The 20104-nt window shown below is 40.7% G+C and overlaps 1 protein-coding gene across 2 annotated transcripts in view; it reads left to right on the top strand.

Annotated features, from left to right (window-relative positions):
- Nucleotides 1-20104, top strand: part of LOC134746486 (SET domain-containing protein SmydA-8) — a 32228-nt gene that overhangs the window by 6527 nt on the left and 5597 nt on the right. Inside the window, exons 2-7 of one of the 2 annotated variants that reach the window (XM_063680893.1) lie at nucleotides 2372-2414; nucleotides 14562-14707; nucleotides 15000-15137; nucleotides 16631-16792; nucleotides 17797-17986; nucleotides 18998-19198. In XM_063680893.1, coding sequence (XP_063536963.1) covers nucleotides 2388-2414; nucleotides 14562-14707; nucleotides 15000-15137; nucleotides 16631-16792; nucleotides 17797-17986; nucleotides 18998-19198 — 864 coding nt within the window. In that variant the 5' untranslated portion in view covers nucleotides 2372-2387. Of the gene's footprint in view, nucleotides 1-2371; nucleotides 2415-14561; nucleotides 14708-14999; nucleotides 15138-16039; nucleotides 16138-16630; nucleotides 16793-17796; nucleotides 17987-18997; nucleotides 19199-20104 lie in introns of those variants that run through there. The other variant, XM_063680892.1, reaches the window with a different exon arrangement.

Here is a 20104-nt window from a genome sequence, read left to right as displayed (position 1 = left end):
CCGTGCACCGTTATGGAACGAACGCCTCGCGCTTGCGCCACCTAGCGGTGATCTCTGTCGTAATAGACGCGTTTTGTTAAAGAGTGAACCTTCTGTACCAAGTACTATTATTTATTCTGTGATATGACCGAGAGAATCACGCTGATTGGTGCATGCAAAATGAAGTGAAAGTCGCGATGCGCGCCAACCACCAAGCTAGACAATCGGCAAAGTATCAAAACTATAACTTACTTAAGTACTTAAGGTGAACTCAGACGGTTAATTTTTTGTTCATTTTCTAGTTTCATTTTGGGTTTGCAGTGAACATTCATTCGAGTGAACTGTCTGATCCCACCTTGGCACCTTTACTCCGTTGGGTCGGCGACCCAAAATGAAATTCGGCCTCCGACACAAGACGGCGCCACTTTTCCCGATCCTGTACGACTTCTCGCCAATTGTTGACTCGGAGTTCGCGCTATAACAAAACCACAGTGTAAAAAGTATACAGTGGACCGACGACTTTGACGTGTACCGAGCTACTAACAATGGCGAATGTATGCAGCTCGGGTGCGCGCGGTACACCCTTCGCCTCTCGCACCCCGCACGATTGCCCCGTCTAGACGGCTTCGTCGAATGACTGTATTGTTTTATGTTAAAGCGAGACTAATACATGATTCGCTGTTTATTCGCCACAAATGTAACCCACAGCTGACCCGATTTTGTAGACCAAAATTAGGTCTCCCACAGTTGTGCGCTGGAAAAAGCAAGGCCATTATCGGGTCGCCCACAGATAAGAGGTTATAGTTAGACTGTGACAAAACTATAACAAATTTTTAAATTTGAATCGACCTCCAGTTTATCCGACACGATCTGTCTCTTTCGCAACGAACAGCTGATGCCGTATTTTCGTCTGTCTGTCAAGTCCAATTAAAAGCACATTCCGCGGCTGCTTTTCTATTGTGAAAGCTTTGGATAAAGAATTTAGGTCTTAGAAGCGAATGGGCTTAAGACAATTTAGATAACACGCGATTATAAAGAGGCCCACTAACTATCAGTCCGCCGGACGATATTGGCCTGTCAGTTGTTCGGAGCTGTCAAATTTTTGGTCTGACAGGCCTTAATCGTCCGGCGGACTGAATTGATAGTCAGTGGGCCCCTTTAGGCTTATTGCGTGAAACTTCCTGGGTGCGTAGACAAGATGCTAATCGTTAACGCTCCGTAGCGAACGAAACGCAACTGTATTTGTCGCAATAATACGGAATGGTAATAGAGAGACACAAAGCGTTTCGTTATCGTAGCACAAGCGATTGCTAGGCACCCTGTACTGCCTCGCACAGCTAAACTGTAGAATGAACTATCGCGGTATTTCCGGACCTATACTCCTTCGAAGCCTTCAAGAAAATAGCGTACTTCCATCGTAAATACCTGCAACGGTTAATAGTGGCAGAAGACGCTAATTACAATATTTTTTCTTGCTTCCCGTCAAAAAACTGAATCAAACAAATTGCCAAAACCTTGATAATTTTTTGTAGAGATACGACCAGACAAGCCGTCTCAGAGACAATTTCTATTCAACAAGTGCCAAAACTATTTATATAATAAACAACATTACCTATCCTTTATTAATTTTTATATAAATTTTTATTAATTTTTACACACTGGTTTTTATTTAATCATTATTTATTGTAACAAAGTTATAATCATTTAGGTAAATTTTAAAATTAAATAAACTTACTAATCTGCAAAACTAAACTAAAGTTATAATACTTAAATTAACTTATAAATAAAAAATGCTCCCCAGGCGCTATCATTTTGTTTTATAATTAGGTGTGTAAGTAAGGTAAAAATACCTTGATATGAGGATTATGAGGGCACTAAAATAGCACCATTTAGGTATTAGATCTCTTCTCTTAGTCTGCGACGCCAGTCCTAAGCAGCATTTTAAATATCAACATTTTTTTGTGCCGACCCGATTTGCCTCGGTCTACCCTACACGCTTTTTTTAATTCTCCAATAATAACATCCAATAAAAATTTCATTCCATTGTTTTCCGTACTTTAGCGCAAATAATTCCAAATTCGGACTGATTTTCCAATAGAAAGTTGCAGCAGATATCGCTTTGTATTTGTTTTGTGTTTGTTTGTGTTTGTTTGTGTGTATACGTAGCATATTATTTTAAAGCTCATTTTTCCCAGTAACCATAAGTACATCAGAGAAAAGTGCGTTTAAATCAAGCAACAATAACCTTTATCTCCTTACCATATGGTACTTTTTCACATATGATTGATTTATAATTCTGTTTTTAAATCCAGTTGGTACAATAGCAACAGCTGTTGGCGATTATAATGACGTGACTTTGATGTCGTTTTTATTCTTACTTCGTTTGTTTCAGATTTTTTTACGGCGAGATGAATAAGAAATCGCATAAAAAGAAGGTAAATATTTGATCTGCAGTAGTAAAGAACATATTAAAACCAAAATGCTAAGCTTTTTCTCAAAAACCAGAGTGCAACAAAATGATGACTCACGCCAGAACGATCCGGGTCCGGGTCGAGGCGTCCGTACGAATCATATTCATTCAATCATATCCCGTCGTCGCGCATAACTTACGATTGTAAGACATTTGAAAATCTAGAGATCTTCACACACTTTACAATGAGTACAATGACGAAGTGTGAAACTGCCACTAAAAACGTGACAGTTTCATAATTTTCATTTTGACTTAAACTTCCTCACTATGTTGCTTGCAAAACCGATGCAGCGTTAATGTCTGTATGTGTGCTTATGGCTCCTCTACACGATGGCCCAGCGCTGGACCAGCGAGATGGCCATGTGATGGTCGAGAGCACGCACTGTGGAATGGGCCACTTGTAGATTCGCACCCCACTACCTTTGATGTGCGGATGAAAAACCGACACCGCGTGGCCTTCCCATCGCCGGCCCGCCGCGCCACAAGCCATCCGACACCACTACCCTCTCTACACGCTGGCCCATCTTAGTGTAGAGGAGTCATTAGACGTGCTCGTTGTAATAATACAGATCCTTATAAGGGATGGCAGACCGCTTGCGTGTCGCGTGTGTGTGTTTAGCGCACTTGTAAATTCGTACGTAAGTGTGACAGGGAGGCAACACGTGGAACGTGGTTCTCGATAGGCCCTCTGGTTTTTAACTTGGACAGACCCTAGCTAATATCCGATCAGATTCTGATAGACCAGGCCAACTAGGACAGCATATCAAACCCCGTCACTGATTTTACCATCCAAAAACCCAACATCTTACTATCGAACTCGACCAACATACGCCCTATCACTTGTAGTACAGCTGACTAGTACATGCTTCTAATATCCTCGGCACGATATCAATCAAGTTTGGCAAGGTTGCGGCGCGAGCCAAATGGCGAGGAGTCCGGGCGAGCCGCGCGTGTTTTGTTTGGATGGTTGGCTGCGGTTGGCAACGGTGCAACGTTGGTGGTGCGAGGAAATGCGATGATGAGAGGTGGATAAATTATAAAGAGCGAATATGCATCTCTTTGCTGTAAGCAGTCACTCACATTGATACGAATTAGGGAAACCGCATTTGTAAATTGAGCTTGGAAACGCAGTTGCAATTTGTGTCAAAAACTTTTTGAGTAGGTATAAATTATGCGACTATCCTGTTTACCGGATGATTAAGCGAGGTTTAGACTAGCAAGAACTTGCATGCAATTTTCATTACATTGCGGTATCTGATCAAACTTTTGAATGCAGTTTACCTTAGTAGTCGGCAATGTAACGTAAATTGCATGCAAGTTCTTGCTAGTCTAAACCTCGCTTTAGATTTTGTATCCGATGTGCAAGTTACAGACAATTTCCTTCAGATCTACTTGCTCTTCATTGTCTATCAGTTTTAGGCATGTAAATATCGAATGTTCGTCCTAATTATGTCGGTAACCGTCAGATAGCAATTAGGGGCGTACGTCACAAGTCACAACACGACGCGCTGACAAGTGACGGGCACCGCAGCGCGGGCGCATCGCCAGGAAACCCTAACCCGAGTCAAACAGGGCACATTTCCTTTTACAGGACATTTTCTGCTAAATTTACAGTTTACTATGCACATAAGTCACTACGCACGGCATGTTTCGCCGAAACACGTCTAGGTCTCAACGCCTAGGTCTCAATTTCTAATCGCTATAAGCTTTTATCACTGACTGTATTTTTCTTTCCGCAGGCAACTAATGGTCAATTCAATTCGAACAACCCCAAACACAATTAGTTTGCGTTGTTTTATCACAGAGTTCCCAATGGCCACCTCCTCACCCACCATAATATTGCATTGTCATCCGATTTACATGTATGCAAAATTTCAGCTCGATCTGAAATCGGGAAGTGAGTCAAAATTAGCTTCCAAGATTTGACTCACACTAACATACATACGTCATACTAACAGGGCAAGTTAAATAAAAGCTTGTATAATAATGACAATGAGTGCCGAGACTAGGGGCCCATTTCTCGAACGGTATTAGACTAATATCATTAGTCCACGAACTGTCAGATCGTATGGGTTACCATGGAAACAGACTAATAATATTAGACTAATACCGGTCGAGAAATGGGCCCCAGAGGGCCTTCCGTAAATCGTGCAAACCGTGTAAACGTGCTACAGTTTTTTAGTTTTGCTACTTACTTTCTCCGAATTAGCCAGACACACTGCCTGTCTAGAACTCATAATGTGTTGAATAATGTTTTTTTTCTGAAAGCGTAGATTTTCCAAATGTTTCCGGTTGTAATGGACGTCTTTGAAAAGCCGCCATATTTTACTTCGTAATGCGAATATAAATTCGCTCGACACACTAATTGACGTTTTGATACAGAAAAATAAATAACAGGGAACCATTTTACACATAAAAATTTGATAAAAGTCGCGTTTTAAACATGATTTCATTTTTTTTTTACTTTATACTTTGGTCATAGCAAGCATTTAATTTCACGGTACCTAGTACTAGTACTACTATTTAATTTGCAGTTTTTTTTGAAGTGTCGGTTTGCAGTTTATTCCTTGTATGATATTGTATTTTTTTTTGTGTTAGCCCATTTTAATGTATAATTTCCAATGCGATGTAAATATAGCTTGTGAATAAATAAATGAAATGAAATGAGTGGATCTCAAATTATTGCGCTGCACAGTCAGCTTAGTCTAACTTCTAGTAGGTAATGACTGTTAAGTAAGTGGTTATTTTGAAATGATATGTATTATTATATATTTAATAACATTCATTTGGATATACTGCTGTGCCGACTTCTGAAATTTTATTTCTTGTAAAAATTTTCAGAAATTTCAGTGAACTTTTCCAACATTTTGATATTTTTTCTCAACTTGCCCATCTGTACTTGAAAATTAATATAGTTATCTATGACACGAACTGACACAGCTGCACTGAATAAACATGTGTTGCATTCTAAGAACTTCTGAAACATCTCGATGTCGACGACATATAAATAGACATCAAAAAACGCGTATTGACGTAAAATGCACTTACGAATGCATTGCCGGAAAACTTTGCCAATGTACCTAACACATCTACAAAATATCATCGTACATTGATTCCAAAAACTATCTTAATGTAAGTAGATAAGGATTAAAGTGTAAGACGGTAGTTTTGTTAAGTGTGGTAGTCTTGCCCAGGTAACAAAATGACGTCAAATGACGTCAGCGACATCATAATGACGTAATAATGCCGTCATTATGACGTCGCTGACGTCATTTTACGTCATTTTGCTACCTGGGTGTTTGTTTGTGCTTACGAATAAAATCTTATTCTATTCTATTCTAAATAGACATTCACAGCTAAGTAGGTGCAACGTGCAACAAATTCAATCGATCGATAGCCGCAATTTAACCCAAATCTCATGCAATTATCGGTGAGTGCAGAGGCCCTAAGACCTATCAACAAGCGTAAGTCGTTAAGTCATCATCGTCGCACTGTCATGAAGAGTGACGACTTAAATTTACGTTGTCCTTTACCGCGCGACGCCGACAATCTGTCAACGGTATATCTTGATGAGAGAGGGTGCGGACGCTTGCCAATCGTGGATTCAAACTAACCAGTCAAACATTAGCCACCTAGCTATATCAGATTACCATTCCTTTAATATAATACCTCTCAATTAAACTGCTTAGAGACATGTTGGTGCAGGTTATCCCCTCGAAACTAAAACTACATTCATAAAGTCCTAACTCGATGGCAATAAAAATATTCAATAAAATTAGTAACGAAATAAAAAACACCAAGTCCGACAATGAATTCTTTAAAAAAATAGCAGAACACCTGATTAAAAAAGCCTATTATACATTAAATGAATTTTTTCACGACCAATAATTATAATTAATAAAGTACCCATTATATAACCTTGTACAAAAACCTCGTTCTCCTCTTGAATAAACTGTTTGCTGTGCCCTACAGGGTGTCATGTTGTACACGATTCTATGTTAAGTATAGGTTAAGATACAATGTGATATGCAATAAAGATTATGAGTATGAGTATGAGTATGTTTTTTGTACCAACCAATTGTTTAATCTTGCTGACCAAATAATAATTTTGCAGCTCAACTGTTTATTAAGCAGATAAATTATAACAGAAGCTGATCGATACTGGTTTTAATGTGAATTATTTGCTGAACAAGAGTTGTAGCACGATTTTTATTTATTGCCAGCAAAATTTTTGTATACTGTCCAAATGATTTAATGGCTTTTTTTGCAGATCACATTTAAAAACGGCTGATCATTTAATTACTTCTACGTCTCTTATATTTTTACTCGTGGTCTGACAATAAATAATTGTCTATTTCTACTTATATCACTGTCTCGTCTGAGAAAGTGAGTTTTTCCACTTTTCCTTTATTTCTAAGCATCATAATTAGTATGTCGTGCGACATGCGATATCACTTTCGCTAGCCAAAAATACGAGCTCTGAAATTCTATAAATGGGTGCTTCACGGTTGTCTTGCAGCCATACGCATCCAAGGTGAATCGTATCTGAATCGTATGGACAGTTGGTGCAGCCAACTCGAATGCCAACACAGCTGGGCCATACAATCAGTTTTACTTTTATATATTGAATATTTTTTTCAAGTCACTCGTTGCCATGGTTACATGTTACGCCTGGGTCAATCTTAAAACTGGTTTGATGGTATTTGTAACCAAACATACACTTTTATGGAAGTTATAATCCTTTTCAATAATGAGACATTTACTTATGATAATAGAACGAAATATATAACTAAAGAATAACAAAAAAAGTTAATCTTGGTGAACGATGATCACGTAACACTTTCTATAGAAAACGAAGTATCGGACGCCTGTCGCTGCCAACGGTCCGAGTCCGGGTCACCGCAACGCTCAACGTCCGATCCGCATCCGATCCGAATCCGTGAAGATTTGCTCCGAAGTAGCCGTAGAACTATTTCTATGATAATTTACGCACTAGATCCGTCCGATTTCTTTCCGAAATCGGATGACGTGTGAGAACATTTATCGATATTTGTTACGATACGATAACTCCCGCTGACCATTACAGTTTCTACTCGTATAATGTCCATCGATTTTCAAAACCACTTTATTGTAGAACAAACTGCAGTAGCATAAACATAACACTATCAGCACTTCAAAGCGCATTAGCATATTAAACGCATAAACATTTCGCAAGATTATAAATCAATCACTGATCCATTTTTACGAGAGAAACATAAAAACCTCCTTTATAGACGAACAGTCGAACATAAACCCAAATTGATGGCGGTTGTCGATGACTAGATTCTATTACATTGGTTATTTTCGTATGAAACTATCATGTTCTTTGCCAGCTAAAGCAACGGCTGTCCTATTTTATGACGTATTGGCTATGTGCGAAGTTGGTAGTGAGGGAAATATTACGCCAGCGCACCGTGTGGTGAAAATATGAACTTTTGTGGAACAACACCTTTATACTATTTGGCAGCTGACATCTTTACTGTCAGATAATCAGTACCTAATATATCCCACATCCACTAGGTGCCACAGACATGCACAGAGCGAATACTTCCTTGTCACGTCGACAAATCTGACCATCATAATTCATATTAATATTAGTAATATTCGTATTGACAATTGACATACCTACATAATATATATTCTGCCCTCAAGTCCAATAGAGGTAGGTATCTCGAGAAATTAATTTTAAGAAAGAAATTTAAGGTAAATTTTGATTTGAGGTTTCATGAGGGCAGTATTATGGTTGTCGTGTCGGTAACCACAACACAGAACCCTTAAATATACGATACCTACTAACCTACATTTTAATGAATTTACATACATGTTATTCACCTAGAGAACATTCATGGAAATTCTTATCCGCAATTTGGAATATATAAATTGATGAAATTAGCTCCAATCTGTTAACTGATGGGCAAGGATACAGACATTCAGTTATTTCAGAACCTACGTAATTTCTTCGAATCACTGAGGTAGTGGACATGAATCATGAATATGAAATATCAAGGGTGACTCAGACCTTTAAGCTCTCATTTTCATAAGTTTATTAAAGTAGGTACATAAGGTACAGACCAATACAACTCACGCTACCTCACTTATGCGTCCCATACCTCTTCTCGCATTGCACGTATGCATAATACTCCACCGCATGTATCTACTAACGCCCGTGTGTAACATTCGATAGGTATTATCAGATCTTGATTCATATATCCCAGAATCTATAAAACGTAGGTATAACCCTTGAATATCCACAACCACCAAAATAACCTGGATATCTATCAAGAATTAATGCATCAGACGTTTCCAATGAGCCAAGGAAAATAATGAAAACAAACATATTTACTTCTATTAAGCGTATCTTACTCATTTACCATTTACGAGGTGTATCGTCTGTGAACTGTCAATTTGAACCTTATTGCGAGGACATAAGGTATACCGGTGTTTCTGTTTGTACGAAGGTTTACTACTGTTATAATTGTGTGTTTATTTGTACAAGTTCGTTTAGCGCTAAGGAAATAACTGAAGATGCGTTTAGTAGAAAATCGTGATTGAATTCCTGCCTTTGCTTTTACAAAAGTTAAAGTACTTATCTTTATTAAAGGAAAGAATCGAAACATTCACCACTTCGGTCAAGACTTGAACTTGCGAGCTTTCGGAACATCGGTCCGATCGTTTTTAACCAGCTGAGCTACCAAAGCTTAACAAAAGCGTGCGAATCTTTGCGATCCAGCGATTGGAACAGTGTTCCGAAAAGTCGCACACATAGAAAACGAAGTTTCGGATACCTCGGCCCGGATCCGGGCCGTCCTAGCGTAAGTTTATGATGTGCATACCACGGTTCCTTTACCAAAATATAACGCTTGCAATACTATAATATTCGTTGCTCGTATTATTTCTCTACCACTATATTATTAAGGCAATTTGAACCGACTCCAAGTGCTAAACAATTCTGTAGTCGAGTACAACTGCCAAGAATAATGTGATAATAATAATTAACGGGACGGGAATAAAACCTAACACCTTGAAAGAAGAAGGGCGACGAAGGGCATACGTGTGTGTAATGTTTGTGAAAGATGGAACCTTGGTTTACTAATCTTGGGTTACTTTTGTCTTTTGCTGAGCGCTGTTTGCGATTTAAATCCCATAGTAACTCACGTGGAGGAAAAGGGGGTTAATTGATTCCATAAGATGTTTCGTATGAGCCCAAATTCGGATGTGGTTGGGTCAAAATTCTATTCGTTGTCTTGTTTATAACCACTCCGTCACGCTTCTATTTTTGTCTTTTATCAAATAAGTAAAAAAAGTTGAGTGCTATTATTACATGTCTTTCTAGCTATAGATTATAATTCTCTTGAGAAAAATTAAACACGAATTTTCACCCCATATAAAAAGCTCCACTTCGTCACATTTTTTGGGGACAAAAAATAAGACAACGAAGAATACTCACCCACATACCCACCTAACAAATATTTCATACACATAATTCGGATTTTTAAGTATTAAAACATGAAGACCATGACACATGGTGACTAGGTGCAGTCGTGGTCGCGTATTTCGGGTAAAAAAGATAATCATTTTGTAATGCATCTTTTGCATTAGAATTCTGACCAATCATACAGTCATTAATAACATTTTCTCAAACATGCTATGTAATATTGATATTACGTTCTTTATATTTGGCTGGGAAGTATCACGACTCCGGCGCGGTTAGACGAGGGGCCTGTAATGAAATTTCATACAAAGTTGCAGGCCTAGGCCGGGAAGTGGCTCTTTTTTAATTTCCATTTCACATATATTTGAGACACAGCATCATGGCATTCAGCCAAAAAAAAAATTATAACCAATATTTGCTTATGGTTCGGAATGAGATTCTGCCAATACCCCTTAAAAAAACAATAAACGATTATTAATATATTTTGCAGTTTTATTTGTATCGAATTTACAAAAAATATATAAATAAAACATTATTAACAAATTCCAATAATATTTAATTACAAATTTACCTACAAATACAGATTAAAATATAGTTGGTCAAACCAGTTTGTCAGTAAATAAGAACAAAAAAACTATACTCATCCTTTTCTTTTGGGTGCTAGTACCAGTGTAAGACAAAGATAGTATGATTATCTCTGTCTATGTTTGAAATGAGACAGTCCTTTGACAAACATATTTCATTTAAATATTAGCGGTAAAAATGTCTACTCAAACACGCGTTGGTGGTTTTTTAATCGTTTTGGAGGTAAAGTTGAACATTTTTCATTGTGTATCTGTAATTATATTTTATTGGATTTATTGTGCGTTGTTTATTGTGTTATTTAATATGAGTTCCGACGAAAATATTAAATGAATACCTGTTAATTATACTCCATGTTTAAGGCAACGATGTATGTGAAGCATAATATCAACATAAAAAACGATGTAATCTTAGTTATGTGGCTAAAACTACAGTCAGAGGATACAAGGCGAAAAATCAAAGATACATAAATATACCTTTGAACATTTGTGTAATAAATTGATTAACTACATGTGTAAAATATACGACACGTGTGATAAAGATAGGTACAAGTGGTAGTTATATTTTGTGCCTAGTTTACTTTTAGTTTCTTTAGAATTAAAACTTTGATTTCGTGGAGATTTCTTTATTTATTTCATTGCATGTTTGAGAAAAGCACTATACATACATCGGCGTGAAAAGGGGTTGTCGGCCTCATAACTATCCGGCCTCACTACGTTCGGCCGTATATATGCATTCGGCCGGCAACCCCTTACTTCCCGGCCTCTGTAGTAATGTACTATTGCGATTCCACCCTATATTTCAATTCCACCAATCAAACTACGAAAACTATTTCCGGGCCGTTAAAAGCCTTGTGCCCTTGATCTTTCTTTCTAATCTCCCGATAGTCCATTTGCACGGTATTTTTTAAGTGCTAAGGGTAACTATAAATACCTATCAGGCCATTTGGAATCTCGGACGTTGACTTATGATTTACAGTATTGCTAATGGTTCTCCATTAGTTATTTAGTTTAAAACCACAGTTATACCAGTTTAAGTAGGTACAGTAGAAATAAAACTATGAAAACGGATTATATCGCGTATATTGAATTTATAATACATCCCGACGTTTCGAACCCTATACAGCGTTCGTGGTCAACGGTGGTGGTGGTCACCCGTTGACCACAAACGCTGTAAAGGGTTCGAAACGTCGGGATGTATTATAAATTTAATATACGATATATAATCCGTTTTCATAGTTTTATTACATGAGTAACTATCGCGGTAACTGAAGACAATATTAGGTACAGTAGCTATTAAATAAAAAATGCTACGCTCATCATCATTTTCCTCGCGTTATCCCGGCATTTTGCCACGGCTCCTGGGAGCCTGGGGTCCGCTTGACAACTAATCCTAAGAATTGACGTAGGCTAATTGACTAGTTTTTACGAAAGCGACTGCGATCTGACCTTCCAACCCAGGGGAACTAGACTTTGTTAGGATTAGTCCGGTTTCCTCACGATGTTTTCCTTCGCCGAAAAGCGACTGGTAAATATCAAATGATATTTCGTATATTAGTCCCGAAAAACTCATTGGTACGAGCCGGGGTTTGAAATTTGAAACCGCTACCTCCGGATTGAAAGTCGCAAACTCTTAACGCTAGGCCACCAGCGCTTTTTTTTAAATGCTACGCTATATGAAAAAAAAATGCCTTACATAATTTTGGAAAAGAGCTGACACTCCTCAAACTGCTGGATCGATTTCCTTCGAAAATAGCTAAGAACCACCGCAAGGAAACTCTCTTTCAAGTAAAAAAACCGCATCGAAATTGGTCCATCCGTTGGAGCGACGATGCCACGACAGACAGACATTGGCGTCAAACATATAACACTCCTCTTTTTGCGTAGTTGCGTAAAAATAGCTGTTACTTTGGCTAATCTGTATTGTAATTAGTCGTTTGTGGGTAACCGCCTCACGACGTTAGATGTAAAACGACAATTGAGCAAGGAAAGACCTAAGCCCTCCTTCGTGTATATGTACAATACGGCCGGTCAACTCTACTGCCGTGAGTGTGAGAGTTTTTAAGAGCGAGTTTGGCCTGGCCAGTCACATCGAAATCGATGTGGAGGACTATATTGTAATTAGTCAAAAGCATAGATAGAGTCAGACCAAGCTAAATTGGCAGCGATTTTGATAGCCCAGACGGTAACGCAGGGGCGTAGCTAGAGGATATGGCGCCTGGGGCAGTCACTAATTTGCGCCCCCTGACGACTGACAAAAGTTTCCCTGCTGCTGCCTTTTGCCCATTTTAGCCCCCTTGGATGGCGCCCGGGGCACTTGCACCCTCTGCCCTCCCCCCCCCCCCTAGTTACGCCACTGCGGTAACGTCATAATTTCATAGAAGTTTGACGTTAAAAAATGACACTTGCACCATCCGGCCTATCAAAGTAGCTGCCAACTTAGCTTCATTCGTGTAGCGATAAGCGATAAAAACGCGACAATATATTCGTTTCGTGCAGTAAGTCCAAGTACAAAGTACTCTTACTCTTCTACTATATTAAATAAAATTAAAAATATTGAAATTTTAATCCGGAGACACTAGCTTTGCATGCAGTATCATGACCAATGCTAAGAAAGTTAGCGGTCGTTAAACAAATCAATAAATATATAGACATAAATGAAAAGAGCTTTTTATTTATGTTTAAGGTTGTTTAAACCTATTGATAGTTGACCGAATTGACAACAATCTTCCTTTAAAACTTTTGCTCCTACCTGACCAAACTGCACTCACTTAAACGGTTTTTGTTTTTTCGTCCGCAAATCTGAACTTTAACCTATCCTGCCAATATTATGAAATGGATTTTTATTCCGACCATTGGCACGGTCAAGTGGCGCCCAGAATATATCTAGACAACGCCTACCATTGATACTACTCGTCACTTCACTCTTCAGTTTTGCGTCTATGTCTACTATTCCTGCCATTTGGTCGGGATCCGCTTGGATGTTTCGCCGTATATTCAGAGTGAGTTGTCGTTTGTTTTCGTTTTTCGTGTCAGCGCTCTCGTGACATCATCGCACAGTTGCCTTAGCACCGCGACGACGGGACATTATGCATTTTTGCAAACTGCACTATCCCTTTATAACATTTTAAAATCTTTATGAAACCATGTTAAATTTTACGTTTGCGTACCTACGCACCTACGCACCTTTGATGTGCCGACGAAAAATCGACACCGTTGCCATCCCATCGCCATCCCGCCGCGCCATAAGCCATCCGCCACCACTACCCTCTCTACACGCTGGCCCATCTTAGTGAGCTAGTATGATGGCCCATCGTGTAGAGGAGCCATTAGGACAAATATCAACAAATTGTTCGTGTCGTTAATATTTTCATATGTTTTTGTTTGACTGTTACTTTGACTCGAGAGCGTAAGCAAAATAACCTTAGGTTACCCAACCTAAGGTTATTTTGATATAAAATTAATATAAATTAAGAAGTGTCACCATTTTGAGATCCACGTGACGGAAACATATATCTTTCAGCAGGAATGTGCCGTGAAGATGTGTTAATTTTAAACCAGCATTTTGTTGATTAAATCTGACAATCAAATTTTTTATTCGAATTATTTTCGGGTCATGACGAAATGTTTGTTGGTTGTGTGATAAATCATTTTTGTTCGTTTGGTTCAAAGTAACTGGGAGCAAACTTTACGATTACGTTTTACTGCATTTCATGATTTATTTTGATAGATGAATGTCTTAGTTATTTCAGTAGGTAGGAGTAGGTACCTAGTTGAAAATTAAAAATAACCCAATATAAAGTGTTAAAGCGCGTCTTCGCACGTAATTACTCCTTATCGTATATTGTATTTTTCAAACTCGTTGGGTACGCTGACAGGTGTCATTTCAATAAAAAAATCGAGATTTGGCGTTATTAGACTATAAATTATACGGAGATGACACATGTCACCCTACCCATCGAGTTTGAAAAATACTATAATAAAAATTTTAGCATTAAGAACCTACTTTTAGGCTTAAGCCTTATTGTATTGTAAAAAATGGGTATTTGCTTTTTTCTAGCAAAAGAAGCGCGGGAAAGGCGATGGAAGGAACAAGGAGAACATTCCCGAGGCCGAAGTCGAGGCCGAGGAGGTCCAGGAGGTCCAAGAGGTCCTACCCACGCCTGACCTGTGCTATGAGGTCAAACACTCGGATGTTATGGGACGGTATGGCCATGTTACAATAAACTGCTACCAATGGTTAAAGGTCAAATTTTATTGGTCTATTAAATAAATTGCCTAGATTGGTCAGGTTATTTTGTATAACAAGTGTACGCCATTTTAAAATACTATATTTTTGGTCCAATCGCAGTGTATAATGCACAAGGTTATCTACGTGATCAAATGTCACTTGGTAACATCGCTCGATTTAAAGAGACACACACATACATGAGACCATTATATCCGGTTGTCAAATTACTTTAAGCTCAAATTGTAAAAATGTGATCATACTTTCCAGGTACTTAGTGGCTCGACGCGACATCCGCGCCGGAGAGATAATCCTGGAAGCCCCCGCGTTGGCTGTAGGCCCGTGCGCAGGCTGTCCCGTCGTGTGCCTCGGGTGCTACCGCGAGCTGCATGACGTGGCCTTATACAAGTGAGTTCAGTTTACAAGTGAGAGATAATTCTGGAAGCCCCCGCGTTGGCTGTAGGCCCGTGCGCAGGCTGTCCCGTCGTTTGCCTCGGGTGCTACCGCGAGCTGCATGACGTGGCCTTATACAAGTGAGTTCAGTTTACAAGTGAGAGATAATCCCGGAAGCCCCCGCGTTGGCTGTAGGCCCGTGCGCAGGCTGTCCCGTCGTGTGCCTCGGGTGCTACCGCGAGCTGCATGACGTGGCCTTATACAAGTGAATTCAGTTTACAAGTGAGAGATAATTCTGGAAGCCCCCGCGTTGGCTGTAGGCCCGTGCGCAGGCTGTCCCGTCGTTTGCCTCGGGTGCTACCGCGAGCTGCATGACGTGGCCTTATACAAGTGAGTTCAGTTTACAAGTGAGAGATAATCCCGGAAGCCCCCGCGTTGGCTGTAGGCCCGTGCGCAGGCTGTCCCGTCGTGTGCCTCGGGTGCTACCGCGAGCTGCATGGCGTGGCCTTATACAAGTGAGTTCAGTTTACAAGTGAGAGATAATCCCGGAAGCCCCCGCGTTGGCTGTAGGCCCGTGCGCAGGCTGTCCCGTCATGTGCCTCGGGTGCTACCGCGAGCTGCATGACGTGGCCTTATACAGGTGAGTTCAGTTTACAAGTGAGAGATAATTCTGGAAGCCCCCGCGTTGGCTGTAGGCCCGTGCGCAGGCTGTCCCGTCGTTTGCCTCGGGTGCTACCGCGAGCTGCATGTCGTGGCCTTATACAAGTGAGTTCAGTTTACAAGTGAGAGATAATCCCGTAAGCCCCCGCGTTGGCTGTAGGCCCGTGCGCAGGCTGTCCCGTCGTGTGCCTCGGGTGCTACCGCGAGCTGCATGACGTGGCCTTATACAAGTGAGTTCAGTTTACAAGTGAGAGATAATTCTGGAAGCCCCCGCGTTGGCTGTAGGCCCGTGCGCAGGCTGTCCCGTCGTTTGCCTCGGGTGCTACCGCGAGATGCATGACGTGGCCTTATACAAGTGAGTTCAGTTTACAAGTGAGAGATAGAAAAGCGATGGAAACAGGGCAAGCGAATGATGTGGTAAGTACCTTAGCCCCTTATTCATAAAACTTTTCGGGCGATTTAGTTAAACTAATTTTTATTCCTTTCTTACAAATACATAAGTCAAAATGACAAATAACAAACGATTCATAGCTAATTCAGGCCAGTAACGCATTTATGAATAATAAGCTTCCCTTGTTATTCGCTAATCAAAATCAAAATCGCTAAACAAAATGAATGTCGTCTTACCATCTCCCTTTTGGTCTACCTCTGCCTCTGCTATCCTAATGTGACTTTTATTGACCGGGATATGGACCGCGATTACCTTTTGTATTGTTTTCGAGCTGATATTTCGACGCAGTTACATGCATCTTGCTCGCGGGTGATTGAAACTAACCGTGAATCATTCAATACTCTTATCCTAATGTGGTCTTAAACTTATAAGTAAGAAATATGTAAACCTTTTTCAGATGCGACGGCTGCAAATGGCCCCTCTGCAGCAAGACGTGCTTCGGCCGGAGACGGTACACCGGGCACTCCGCGTACGAGTGCGAGGCGTTGAAGAAGTGCCCTCCCAACTACAACGATATGGAGGATTTGAAGGAGTCGTACCACGCATTGATGCCTTTAAGGTACCTCTAATACCTCAACACATTTGTCATTGGATTTCAAACAAGTCTCGGTCTCTTTAAAACAAGAGTGAATAGGCTGTTACTGAACCGGTGAGCTCCATCTTAGGCCCTGTATTCACTTTCCATCAGGTGTGACTAGGGCCAATCGCCGATCAGTTTATAATAATAAATAAATAAAAAATACATTTCCGGCCTGCTTAAGTGAAAACCTAAATATGTAGGTACTTGTTAATCATGGAAAGTAAGAAAATCTCGATCTCGAAGAGGCGATGGTCCGCAAACACGGACTGGTGCTGGTGGTGCTGTAGAAGTAAAGCGCGAGCGTTCCTACAGCCCACCGCTACAGCACAATGGCGGCAGGGGGGGGTTGTTTAGTGGGTAAACTTGGGGTCCCATTAGCCCAAAACAAGGAGTCCCACGTAACCACTCGGGTCCGTCCCCACGCCCGAGTGGTATGCGTAATTGCATTTTTCCCCCTCCTGAAAAAAAAAAGGCGTGACTCACTCCGCGATTTCGTCGCGCCGCTACAAGTACATGCGGCCGCCCCCAGTTCTGAGGTCTAGCCATAGTAATTGCCGCGCAACGCTACGGAACGGACGCCTGCGCGCATGCGCCACCTAGCGGTCATATCTGTCGTAATAGACGCGTTTTGTTAGAGAGTGAATCTTCTGTACCTAGTACTATTATTTATTCTGTGGTTGGGCGGTTTTCATCAGTAATGATAGATCATTAGATTCGAGTTTGTCGGGTTAATCAGGCCTGTCATGTATGATGTACGTGTATGTACTTACATCACAATTTTCTCCTATTTCTGTGTTTCGATTTGATGAGTAACGATAATAGTTTATATTAGACAACGAAGCCCGTCCGTACCGACCCATTTACAGTTTTAAAATTAAATTATACATACACCTTCCTGAGAGTAGACATCGATGTTACCCCTCCCAGTTAAACACAAATTCAATCAATTACTCTGTTAAAACGTTTATGCCTTAACATTTCAGGTGCCTACTTCTAAAAAAGGCGGACCCGTCCAAATGGGCAGCGGTGTCAGCCATGGAAGCCCATAATGCTCTTCGGAAGGAAAGACCTGATATATGGCCCAGCAACGAGACTCATGTTCTAAGCCGGCTGAAGGCTTGGAAAATGGAGTTTGATGATGAAGAGATGCACACTATTTGCGGGATACTTGAGGTTGGTAAAAACTTTTTGTATGTTTTGTCGATTCACTTTCGATACAGTCGTTTCAAAAGTGGACCTTAAAGACATGGAAGCCTACAAGCGCCCTTCCTCGAGACCAACCAATGAAACTCATTTACTAAGCCGATTCAAGGCTTGGAGAATGGAGTTTGGCGAGAAGATACTTGAGTAACTTGAGGTTGGTGGAATCTTTTTAGGGTTCCGTACGCAAAGGGTAAAAACGTCTGTCTGTCACCAGACTGTATCTCATAAACCGTGATGTTTAGCTATCAGCCTGATAGCTAAACAGTTGAAATTTTCACAGATGATGTTCTGTTGCCGCTATAACAACAAATACTAAAAAGTACAAAACCCTCGGTGGGCGAGTCCGACTCGCACCTGTCCGTTTTTTTGTTAGAGCCCTCCTGATAGAGTGTCGTAAAAAGAACGTGGACTCTACTGTCCGCGAGCCAATTCCGTGCATTTGGAGGTCGAGGAAGTGGGAGGGTGTGCGCCGCGCCCGTACGTACAAAATGACACTACTCTGTCATGACGCCCAACATTCCTAATATTCCTCAGCCGTGCACGGAATTCGCGCGCGGATAGTACCAAATTAGCTATATACATGTGAGCCCACAACACACTACGCCGGGAAAGGAAATATTTAATTTTGCCTATAGTAACGAAACCCATGGTCTCAGCTGATTGAAAGCATCGAGAATGGACGACATTGAGGAGGTCGGCAACGCTTAAGTTGTCCATGGGCGACGATGACCGCTTCCTATCAGGCGGCTCGTCTGCTCGTTTGCTGACTATGACATAAAAAGGTGCATACGGTCTGTGGGAGACTTGAGGTAGGTGTTGGTGATGTTTTGGTATTCTTTTCCAGTATCTACACTTTTCCTTTCAAATCGGCAGCAATAAACATAGAAGGTGATGCTATGCTCTCTGTGGGATACTTGAGAGTCCGTTGTCTTACAGGCTTTCAATAAAAGTGAACCTAAAAGTTTATCTTCTGGTTTCCAGGTGAACGCCTTCGAAGTCGGTGGAGGTGGGGCTAACGCTCGCGCGCTCTACGACCAAGCGTATCTCCTGGCTCACGACTGCACTCCCAGTACAACCCACACAGACGCCGAGACGAAGCCAAACAGACCTCTTACCGTACGAGCAGCCGTGACGCATAAGGCAGGGGACTTACTGTCGCTGTGCTATGCGTATACGTTACAGGTACAGTCAGGGGGGTGTCACTGCGCAGTTTAGGTATATTTGGCCGGCGCACCGCCCGGGACGGTGTATGGCAGTGGGCTGCCGCTCGGCTCGCACGATAGTCGTGTCACGTGGCGCTCGCGCAAAATTGTAAATACGCAATGGCTTCGAAACCTAAATCGCGATCTAATCTGTATAAAAGATAATGTTCTGTTTACGGATGTCTGAATAAACGGAAGCACAAGGAAGCAGAAAAAATATTTTTTTTAAATTCCTGACTATATTGACCGACATATTTTCAAAGGAATAAGTACTTTTAGGGATCCCTTATAGGTATAAGTCCGCCTTTGTACATTGTATATATTTTTGTTCTTTTATTGCGTTTGTAATCTGTCTTACGTACAATAAAGTGTTTACATACATACATACTTCTGTGGCATACCTACTTCCGTGAGAATCAGACATACTATCTCCGGCTAAAAATTTTATGTTTACAGAATCAACGTTTGTAATTCCTACATATTCATCTTAAAAATAATAAATCAGTAGGTATAGGTACAAAAACTTGTCAAGTGACAACCCCGTGCCGACACTCGCAGCTCGGTCATAAAACTGCGGCGCGCAAAGAAGATTCACGGTTCGTGCGCGGTTATAAGTTTCTATTTTGCTTGCAGGCGGCGAGTGTAGGTATAATTTTATACCTAAATCTGGCTTTTGTGAAGGAGTGAATTTTCTGTACGGTAGTACTATTAGTTATTCTGTGGTACAGTGGCGTAGCCTATTTAAAAGATGATTGTGGGCCTCATAGACTGTAGGACAACAACCGACGACACACGCGACCGGCGGGGAAAATCTAAACCTGATTCATAAAAACAATGTATAAAATATTATAAGACATTACATACATTGACTAAGTTCCACAGTAAG

This window comes from Cydia strobilella, chromosome 13 (assembly GCF_947568885.1).
Source record: "Cydia strobilella chromosome 13, ilCydStro3.1, whole genome shotgun sequence".
In the NCBI taxonomy this organism is placed as follows: domain Eukaryota; kingdom Metazoa; phylum Arthropoda; class Insecta; order Lepidoptera; family Tortricidae; genus Cydia; species Cydia strobilella.
Note: the sequence above shows the minus strand (reverse complement) of the source record. Positions and strands in the feature narration are given on the sequence as shown.